Below are 10,708 nucleotides of genomic sequence, written 5' to 3' on the forward strand. Positions count from 1 at the left end.
CTGACCTGGACAGCCCTGGCTGCTCTCCTGCCTGCAGTCATGGCCGTGCTGCTCCCTAAGGAAGGAGCAAGGAGCTTCCTGGGTAATTTCCTGCCTTTTCACAGCTGTTCCTTGGAGATGCTCCATCCAAGCTCCACCAGTGCAGTGTCTGATGCCTGCAGCAGCCTGGGCAGGAGCTGTGGGAGCTGCTCTGACGAGGGAGTGATGGGGACCAGCACTCCCAACACTCTGGGGGATTTGGGGACCATGGTGCCATCCAGGGGGTGGGCAGGCTGGCAGGTGATGGGGCAGGGGCTGTTTTGGAGCCGTTGCCAGGGCTGGTTGTTTTGTGGGGCTGGAACCACAAACCGCAGAGCGCCAGGCAAAGGTGCCTCGCTGGGGGTTGGTAGGTGGGGTTTTTTTGTCTTCTTGTCTTGTTTGAACCAAGGGAAACAAAACAGAGGCCGTTGGGAGGGGTGGGTGTGTAAAACCGTCCCGAGAGAGATGGCAGGGCTGGGGTTGTGCCCTCCCTGTCTGCCCCAGCCGGGCGGTGCCACCGTCACCGTGCCACTGGAATGGCCCCACCCGGGACAGTCTGGTGTCCCCCGTGGCTGGAAAGGAGGTTGGGGACCTGTCCTGCCCAAGGAGGGATGGCACAGGGATGGTGTGGAACCAAAGCCTTGGCTCTGGGGACACCACCAGGGCCTGGTGCTGAGGAAGCCCCGCTCGGGCAGTGATTCCCAGTTCCCACAGTTCCACTGACACCCGGCCCAGGGGAATATTTTCCCCCTGACGCCGCAGAATTCCTGTGGTGTGACAGTGCTGCTGAAGGACCCTGTTCAGTACCACCAAGGCCAGACAGGGCCCCCATTGTGGGTGCTATTTTTAGCAGCCCCATGGGTGCAGGAGGTCGTGGTGGGGTGGGAGGACACCCCCACCCCTCTGAGTCCTCCCCTTGTCTTTTGTGGAGCAGGGGCTGCCCCCAGTCCCCAGCCAGGGCTGGGCCTGCTCTGGGAAGCCCCTGGATGTGTGTGGAGGGAGCAATGCCATAAAAGCTGCCTTGTGCCCCTCCACCTCATGCTCAGAGCTGCACCCCAATCCAGGCTGTGGGAGCAGGGGGCTGTTTTGGGATAACCAAGGCAGCAGATCCCGTGGTGGGAGGCACCCTCTGGCCTTGGGACAGCCTGGCTGTGTGGAGTGATCCCAGCCCATGGGATCCCATGGAGTGATCCCAACCTGGCATCCTGATGGGAATTTCCAGCCCTGGCTGGGGTGAGGGGAAGGGTTGGGGCACAAGGGATGGAAAATGGGCACTGCTCCCAGCTCCTGTGGATGAGGAGGTTTGGGTGCAGGGACAAGCCTGGGAGCTTGCCCTGTGACATTGAGGAGTGGCATTGCTGCATGAGCCACCTTGAGATCCTATGGGAAGATATCCCCTGCTCCTTGCTGGCTGCTGAGTGGCTCGTTTGTGGAGCTCCCCCTCCCAGCGCTAATTACAGCTGCAGCAGATGATGTCCTGACCTCCAGCACTGCTCCCTGCTCTGTCTCCTCCCTGCCAGTGCTGATTTGGGGCACAGGCCTGGGCATGTGCTGGGGTTTGGCTCCTGCCACCTCGCTGCCATCTCGAGCAGTGCCACATCTGCCAGGCTCCACTGCCTCCCCCTCGGGCAGGGAGGGGGTGTTTGCAGGAGCTGGGACATGCCTGGAGCCCGGCACAAACACATTCCTCACATAATTGCCTGTCCAGGAGAGAAATCTGGGGCTTTACGCGTGTCCTGCAGGCAGCTCAGAATAGACCTTGGGAATCCCTGTTCCAAGGATGACACCACTTCCTTGGAAATCCCAAAATACCCAGCAGGGTGGCAGTGGCAGGAGCCCTACCTTGCTTGCTGCAGAGAGGGCAAGAATTCCTGAGTTTCCCAGCACCTCTTCTGCCAGCTGGCAAACAAACAGGAATGGCACTGGCCATTGGCTGGAACCTCCAAAGATCCAGGGCCAGCATGGCCCAGGGGTGTTTTGAGGGCAGTTCCTCATCCAAGAACCCAGGTGATAAATTTCCATTCCTCTTATTCTGGAGAAGGAATCCACTAAAAATCCTTATTCTTCAGCTGGGCAGGAGAGAAATCAAAGGGAGGGGATGGACCTGGCCTTGGACACTTGGGCTGTGTCTCTGTTAACTCGATTTGGGTGTTGGATGCTTCCTGGCTGTGTGTGGGGAGTTGGTGTGAGGCCAGATGGGCCAAGAGAACTCATCCCCTTGGGAATTCACCTGTGGAGGACCTCGGGCAACCACTAAAGCCTTTTCCCAGTGTTTTCTCTGCATTAAGAGCTCACTGCTATAAATAGGCCTGAGCCTGGAGATGTGGTGGCACTTCAGGCCAGGCTTTTCACTCCTCCCTTTCAACAAGAGGTGAAGGCGTCATCTGCATTTCCTCCCTCATTTTGGCGTGGATAATCCAGCTCCATCCCTGCTGGGGAGCGTGGCTGTGGAGTCAACATCTTGGCAAGCTCCAGGGAGCGGCAGGCTGGAGCCTTTCCCCGCCGGGTCCCTTCCCCTTTCCAGCAGGATGAGCTCCCTGCCCTGCCCTGCCTGGGGCTGTGATAACCCCCAGGGCTGGCGCTGACAAAGCCCTGGAGAGGTTCCACAGGGATAACAGGAGGGAAACAATTTGGGAAGGGCTGGATGGGACACAGCCATTCCTGTGTCCCGGAGCCAGCTCCCTCATTTCCTCCTCCCCAGCAGCTTTGGAGTAATTTCAAACTTTGTGGGGAAGGGGAGCAGCCCTCCCTTCCCTCCATGCATTAGCCCACAGCCACAGCTCAGACAGCATCCATTGTCATTCCTGGAAACAGGCTGGGCTCCATCCCTTCTTCTGAGCCCATAACTCATTTTTTCCCTGCTTGAAGCTTTGCGCAGTGCTGTCAGCACTGGGATTACCCCAGCTAATCCAGCCTGTGCAACTCCCTGTGGGATAAAGAATTTCCTCTCTCCTCTGTCTGTCTCATTATAAATTGTCATAATTAATGATCTATTCTAAGCTGGGTTTAAACCATGGCAAGGTCTTCCCAAAACACCTTACCCACAGCTAAGTGCAATACTTGGGGTGTGGCCACATTTGGAGGTTGCTCATCAAAGAGACTTTAGCTCCAGGGCTTCTCCTCTACCTTGGATTGGGACACAAGCCCAAGGGAGAGATAAATATTTCAAAACTCCATGAATCCAGCCAAACCTCACCACAGGCTCTCACTGGGGGCGCTGGGACAAATTGGAGATGGCCCAAGGGAGAGATTGGAGGGGAGGTGGAGACCAGGTGTGGAAGGAGAGGTGGAATGCCCATGGCATGGGATGCCCATGGCATGGGATGCTCTGCATCACCTCTGCCTCTCCAGCGGGGCCAGGGGAGCAGCAGCCGCAGGGAGGTTCCATGTGCTGAGGCTGTGCCAGTGAGGAGATCCTGGGCTGGGGAGCTCTGTGTGCCCCCACCCTCCCCATGAGCCTGCAGAGCCCATTCCTGCAGCAACATGCCCTGGAAAGAGGCCAAGGAATTCTGTACCTGGGTCCCCTTATCTGGATCAGCAGCACAGAGCAAAGAGTCACGGCCGGGAAGTGGAGTCTGCCGGAGTTCAGCCGTGCCCGGCGGCTCCTTGGCACAGGGATTGGCGCTGCTGCCGTGTCAAGGCAGTGACTCCTCCTGTTTGTGTGCCAGAAAAATAATCCTTTTTATGTAACTCCACACGAAGCATTCCAGGGCATGAATATTCAGCTCTTCCTGCAAATAGGAAGCTCTGTTACCTGTAGGGTTAAAGTCCCAGCTCAGCTCCTACCCTGTGGCTGCTGTGGCTCTTTCTGACAGGAGAAGGCTTTGTTTTACTAAGTGAGCACCTTTTGCTCACTTGGGAAAAATGGGAATTTTTCCTCTCTGTGATAGAGCAAACTGTGCCTTTCCTGGCATTAATATCCCGTGTTTCCTTTGTCTTTCTAGGCAGTGGACCCATCCAGCTGTGGCAATTCCTGCTGGAACTGCTCACTGACAAGTCCTGTCAATCCTTCATCAGCTGGACGGGCGATGGCTGGGAATTCAAACTTTCAGACCCAGACGAGGTAAAGTGCCCTGGAATTAAGTGCTCAACCCAAATTCCTCAGAAATATTGGGGTGGATAAGCCTCTCCTCCTCCCTTTGCGCAGCCACTTTGTTCTGGTCTTGGGTATGTCATGGGGAACCAAGGAATCAGAGTCCAACTGAAAGTTTGTTGAAAATTGGGATGCAGTCACCCTTTGGAAGCAGGGAATTGTGCCCAAAATTGGTGGGAAGTAAATGGGACACCTTAGGAAGAGGAGCAGTGGCAAAGCTCTTCAGATAGGCTGGGTACAGGTGAGGGTGACTGTCCCCTGCTTTGGGGAACAGGTGGGATCTTTGTCCCCTCCCCTGACTGGAAGGTGGGCGTTGGTTTCTCCTGCCAAATACCAGTGACAGAACAAGAGGAAGTGGCCTCAAGTTGCACTAGGGCAACTTCAGGTTGGATATTAAGGAACATTTCTTCATGGAAAGGGCTGTCCAGCCCTTGCACAACTGCCCATGGAGAGTCCTCACCCTGGAGGGATTTAAAAGCTCTGTGGATGTGGCACTTGGGGATGTGGATCAGTGCTGGGCAAAAGTTGGACTCCATGATCTTAGAGGCCTTTTCCAACCTAAATAATTCCATGAGTGACTGGAGCCTGCTTAAGTGCAAAAGTGACTGGCACTGGGCTATTGCATGTTGGTGTCATCTGGTTTAGAACTGGCAGAAGGTGTTGTCATTATAGTGCAGGAGTTCTATTGTCATTACATTGCAAGGGTTCCATATTGCCAGAGTTTTGTACCTCCTTGATGTTTCTTGTAGGCAACTCCTCTAGGCACTGACTCTTCCTTATCCTCACAGTAGCCAACTGTCTCCAGTTCCCCTCAACCAACCAATCCACTCTTTCACAACACTCTTCTTATTGGCTACAGCTGTGGCCTGTTAACATCAGGCCTGCTCCTAATCCTTAATAATTGGCTCAGCTGCAACTCTTTAGGGGATAAGATTACTCTTTATACTATCTTTATTTACTTATGTTCTATATCCCCCTACAAGAAGGTGGAGGAGGAATCTTAGGAAAGGGGTGAAGGACTCAGGATATGAGGATATATCTGAGGTAGCACATGAAATTACCCAGATAAATCTTCATGGGGTGCCCTGCCATGTTCTGCCACTGCACAGAGGTTGGTTTTCCCAAGCATCGATTCTTAATGATGAGGAATCCTGTGAATTCTGTGAAAATCCTCCCCCTTCCTGCTGGGAAGGGAACATCCCCACAGCCAGGGTGACCTTTCCTCCCCATCCCTGCTGCCTGCAGGTGGCCCGGCGATGGGGCAAGAGGAAAAACAAGCCCAAGATGAACTACGAGAAGCTGAGCCGCGGGCTGCGCTATTACTACGACAAGAACATCATCCACAAGACGGCGGGGAAGCGCTACGTGTACCGCTTCGTGTGCGACCTGCAGAGCCTGCTGGGCTACACCCCCGAGGAGCTGCACGCCATGCTCGACGTCAAACCCGACGCTGATGAGTGACAGGGACACGGGGACGGCGCTGTCCCCACGGGGACGGCCCGCGGGACTTGTTTGGCGGTTCTGTTTTTATTGATTTTCGCTGTTCTTCTGCTCGTTTTTTTTCTGAGGGCCGCTCAGATTCGAGGCTTTGAGGATGTTGGGGGACAGGGGGGAGGAAGAGGAAAACTTTAGGGAAGGATGGGCTTTTTGTTGGTTTCCTGAAAGTTCCAAGACAGGCTTTTCTGGAGGAAAATTCTGAGTTTTGAGAAAGCCAGGAAAATGTAGCTCACTTAAAAAACCAACAATCCCCTCCCCACCCTTGGCTGTTTAGAAAAATATTGCAATGGAATGGATCCCTTTGGTCACTCACACACAAACTGACAGGTCAGGAATGACAATATTCCTGAGGATTTGAGGAATTTTAAACTTTTTTCTTTTGGAAAACCAAAATGGGTGAATATTCTTGCTTTGGGGAGGGGCAATATAGGAAAAGACCAAGAACTGTTGTTCTTGTTCCATCACCTTTCTGTCCATTGTCCTCTTTTCTACAAGAGAGAATTTTTCCTAGGAGGGATCAAGACTTTTTTATTTTTTTTTCAAAGTTTTATTTTATTAAATTTTGTGCCAGTATTTTTTTTTTTTTTTTTTCCCTAAATAGTCTTAAGCTCTAAGATGGTCTCAGTATTGCAATATTGTGTGTGTTTGTTTCTGTTCTGCCAGCAGAGAGTTTTATCCCAGGGATGAAAAAAGAGAAAAAGAGGAATTAGTTTATGTAGACCCCACTGGAGAATTGAAATGCTGGGACTGGGATGGGAAGGAAAATGAACTCCAAAGTGGCTCCTGTTGATGCTGGCTGGGGGTGCCACTCCTGTTTACAGCCCCACACGCTGTGCTGATAATTCTGGTTGAAATCCCTGCTTTTTTTAATGTCTGGCTGCACAAATCCTCTCAAAATTTCCATGGAAAATGTCTAAATGTCTTTTGGCGTTTTCCAAATCACTTCTTTTGCTCAAGGAACACTTTGGTGCTTACAGACATTTTATTTTGGGAGGGGGAAAGGAGGGAAATTCCCATGTTTTCAATGCAGTAAATGGAAAATATGCAAGTTAATTTAGGGGAAAAATCAGGAAAAAGTTCAAAACCCAAAGGGAAATGCTTTTTCCTTCCTGTTTCAAGCAGCTCTGTCTTTATGGCCGTGTGTGGGCACAGTGGAAAGGAAATTGTCCCTGCAAATGGGCTCGTTGTGGCTCTTGGGCTGCTGCTGTCAGGGTGAGGGTGGCACGGAGCACGGTGACACCAGGGGCGGCCAGGGACCAGGCCCAGGGCAGCTGCTCCCTCTGGCCTCCAAACCCTTCCTGCAGCTGCTTCTCTCTGGAGGGGTCGCTCCTGCTGCTCCCTGGGATGCTCTGGGCAGGCTGAGGACAAGGCCCCACCACCCTTGGGGGCACTGGTGGGAATTACAGGTCAGAGGCTGTTCCCATATCCCAATTCAGTCCCAAAGCCAGATCCCTGCAGATCTGGCCTCCCAAGGGGATCTTTGACCCCCCTGGTGTTTGCATTTAAAGGCACCATTTTGGACTTTACCAAAATCCCTTCTCTGAGTGTCTTGGGGCACAGCTCATTCCAGAGGCACTGGACAGCTCTGGGAGTTGGGGTCAAAGCTTTTCCATAGGGGCTGGGGAGTGATTCCTGCCTGATCCCAAAGGATGGAGTGGCAGGACAGGAATCTGTGTAAAATACCCAGAATATTCAGGTACAACCCTCCCCTCACAGGAGCAGAGCTGGAGGGGAGCCCAACCCCAAAGTGATGCCCAGAGGTGCTGGGCTCTCCTTGGCCTCTGGAGCAGGGGGGACCCAGCACCTCTGTATTCTAAAACTGGGCATTTTAGGGGAAGTCAGGCCCAGAATTGCTGTGTCCTCACAAAAGGTGGAGTTGGAGGGAAATGGGGAGGTCAGGAGGGAGCTCCTGCCAGGGGGTGGAAGCAGAGGGGGCCCAGGAAGGGAGGGTGTGACACTCAGGTGCTGTGGGTTGTCTGAAGGAAAGGTGGGATGGAGGGAAAGGAGGGAAGAGGGGATGGAGGAAGGTGAAGGGAACCCCAAAGGAGGAAAGGGACTCTGCCCACCAAGACGTGGAACTCAGGCTCATCTCCTTGGGCAGGCAGGGAGGAGGAGGAGGAGGATGGAGGCAGCCTGGCCAAGCTGGAGGGAGGAAAGGAAAATTGGGATATCATGGATGAGACCCCAGAGGTGAGGCCCTGGGACAGGTCCAGCCTGAGCCACGGCTGGGCAGCTGGACAGGGAGCCAGGAGAGGTGTGAGGGCACAGGGAGGAGCTGGCAAGAGCATCCCAGCAGCAACCCCAGGGCTTTGGGGATGTTCAGGGCTGCTGCAAAGTGCCCTGAGCTTGCCCATTGTGGGTCACTTCAATGCCCCTTCCAGCCTTAGAAAGGAACTCCCAGACATCCCCGCTCCTGCCCCTGGCATGGGTTGTGTCCCAGGACATCCCTCCTGCTTTGCTTGGATGCTCCAGCTGAAAAAGAAACAGAATGGGATAAAATTTCCCTCCAATTGGAGGAATTGCAGGTTTGGCTACAGCCCCATGCTCCTGCCAGGCTAAATCCCTCCCCTACTGTGCTTATTCCAGGTTTCCAAGCTGAGCCTGGGTGTTCCCAGTGATTTTGGGGAGATTTTGGGGTTAAAGGTAGGGAAGAGTGAGCCAGGGGAAGCAGCTCTGGATTTTTGGAAGAAGCCTCTGGCTGGAGTTTCCCCATCATTTCTCCAGCCCTTTGCCCTCCCAGCTCACAGCCTGTGAACAGTCCCAGACACATCAGCTCCATCATTTCCTATTTTCCTTTGCTTTTATTCCTGTTCTAGAGGCCATCCCAGAGATGGGTGCTGTTTATACACTGGAAATGTGCAGATTTCTCTTTGTTTCTTTTGCTTTGGTTCCTTTTCCCTTCTGCTTTTCATTGCTTGCCTTTGGTGAGGGCTGTGCTGAGCTGGACAAGCTCAACCCAAACCCTCTGAGCTCCTTCAAGTCCATGAAAATTTGGATAATTCCCACTGGCCCAGAAGGATGGATCTGAGAGGGATGATGGAGATCTGCCAGGGCTGGGTCTTCCTCCTGTGCACAGGAGTGAATCTCCCCCTTGCAGACACTGTTGGAAATGGGGTGATTTTGTCTTGGTTTGGAATGTCTCAGGTGCTTTGGGTGAGATTTTGGGATATTTCCTGTGTCCTGCTCATTCTCTGCTGTTTCCATGTGGGTTGGTGCTCCCTTGGCCCCTCTGGCAGAGCCTGAGCCTTGCAAACAGCTTTGGGGGCCTTGATATTTGGGAACTCAAAAATAAAGGGAAAAACCCCAGTAATGATAAAACCACCCCAATAATCATAATCCCACCCCAATAATGACAAAACCCACAAGCACTTTCCTGCTGCCAGTCCCTCTCCATCTCCATGTGTGGGATCACCATAACCCTTGGACTCTGCAGTGTGTCCAAGGGCAGATCCATGTCATTCCCACACTCCAACCATCCCCATCCAGATGGGATCCTTCAGGGGGAGAAATAACAAAACAGGGCAACAAGTCAAGAGTAATGTAAAAAATTTCACTTTCTCCTGTCTTCCCAAAGCAACACCTCCTCCAAAAAACAGTCCCAGAGAGTAGCAGTAAATCCAGATGCTGCAGGAAACATCTCCACTTTCTGAGTTTTGAGTTTTTGGAGGGGTTTTCTCTGAGGTTTTAGGATTCAATTGCTGGTTCCTTGTGAAAACTGGGATGCCTTGGTGTGCTCTGCTCCCTGGTAGGGTCTGTGTAACACCCAGGAGCTGTTGTCTACATTCCAAAGAGGTTTAAATAACGGATAAATCTATGTATACATATATGTTATAATGGAATATCTCCAGGAATTAACTGCCTCAGTAAAAAAAAAAAAAAAAAAACCAACAAAAAAATCCAAAAATAAGGAAGTCTTTTTTGTTTTATTTTGGTTTTACACATTTTTTTAAGCTGATAAACTTAGAAGAAGTTAAAAAAAAAAGAGATTGTTATATTGTGCTGTTCGACTATTTTCCAACGTGTATTTTCATATAATTTATATTTTTTAAAAGTGGGGGAAAAAAAAAGTTTAAAAGCAAGATTTAAAAAAAAAAAATAAAAAAACCAAGGAAAAAGCAGGTGCTTTTTTAAAAAAACCTGAGCTGAGGTAGCTTAGAGATGTAGCGATGTGTGTGTGTGTCCGTGTGTTGTGTCTGGTCCTGTTTGGTTTTTTTTAAAGGATTCAAAAAAAAAATAAAATCCCTCCTCCATTGAATTCCTAGAGAAGGAGGGGATTGGTTTTGTTTTAATTGCTGATGCTGGCACATCATTTTGCTGGAGAGTTTTTTATATACTGTAGCCTTATTTCATATCGTATTTTAAACCATGTGAAATTAAAAGAAGAATAATTCCTAACCCTTGGTGTCCATGTGATTATTCCTTGCCTTTCCTCTTAGATTTGGGGCAGAAAGTGGGAAAACAAAAAATGTAGAAAATCCAGCAATTTCTCTCTTTTCCCCGTTATTGAAGTTGGGGTTTTATGGGAACGAAGGGCCTGGCTGACCTCATGGTGGAGTGATGCTCCCCACGGCTCCCTCTCACTTTGGGATGGTGGATCCACACCCCAGGCCTCCCAAAGCCTCTTTGATCCCAAGTGCTCACTGGGAGCATGGGGTATCTGTGGTTCACCAGTCCAAATGAGCTTTGAGAGGGGCATTTCCTCAGCAGGATCTGGGGTGAGGGGTGTGGCCACCTCTGCAGGTCCCGTGGCCACCAGCAGGAATTTGTGCTGGGAATTCTCTTTCCTCCTGGAGACCTCGGGCTGGGGCCCATGGGGAGGAGAAATCCACCTTGGTCCTCTCCATGTCCTTCACCACTGTGCTTCAGATCCTGGAAAAAAGCACATTTGGATCCATTATGGAATATCCTGGGTTGGAATGGTACCTTGGGTTTGGAGTTTTTCTGTTCTGTTTCGGTGTGCAGCTTTTAGCTTTATATTCAGTGTTACCAGGGTCTTTGCACAGGGTGGTGGAGACAAAACAATCCTATTCCAGATGGAGACTCAAGGACAATCTCTTCAAACTTCAGGCCCAAAGCATAAACAATGTGAGAAAAGGAGGG

General features: G+C 51.4%; 1 protein-coding gene across 1 annotated transcript in view; it reads left to right on the forward strand.

The window, feature by feature from the left end:
* ETS1 (ETS proto-oncogene 1, transcription factor) overlaps positions 1-10,003 on the forward strand; it is a 50,862-nt gene extending 40,859 nt beyond the window's left edge. The window contains exons 7-8 of the mRNA XM_036404858.2: positions 3,963-4,081; positions 5,357-10,003. Coding sequence (XP_036260751.1) covers positions 3,963-4,081; positions 5,357-5,572 — 335 coding nt within the window. The 3' untranslated portion in view covers positions 5,573-10,003. The remainder of the gene's footprint in view (positions 1-3,962; positions 4,082-5,356) is intronic.
* The last annotated feature ends 705 nt before the right edge of the window (positions 10,004-10,708 follow it).

The sequence above is a fragment of the Molothrus ater genome, chromosome 22 (assembly GCF_012460135.2).
Source record: "Molothrus ater isolate BHLD 08-10-18 breed brown headed cowbird chromosome 22, BPBGC_Mater_1.1, whole genome shotgun sequence".
Lineage (NCBI taxonomy): Eukaryota > Metazoa > Chordata > Aves > Passeriformes > Icteridae > Molothrus > Molothrus ater.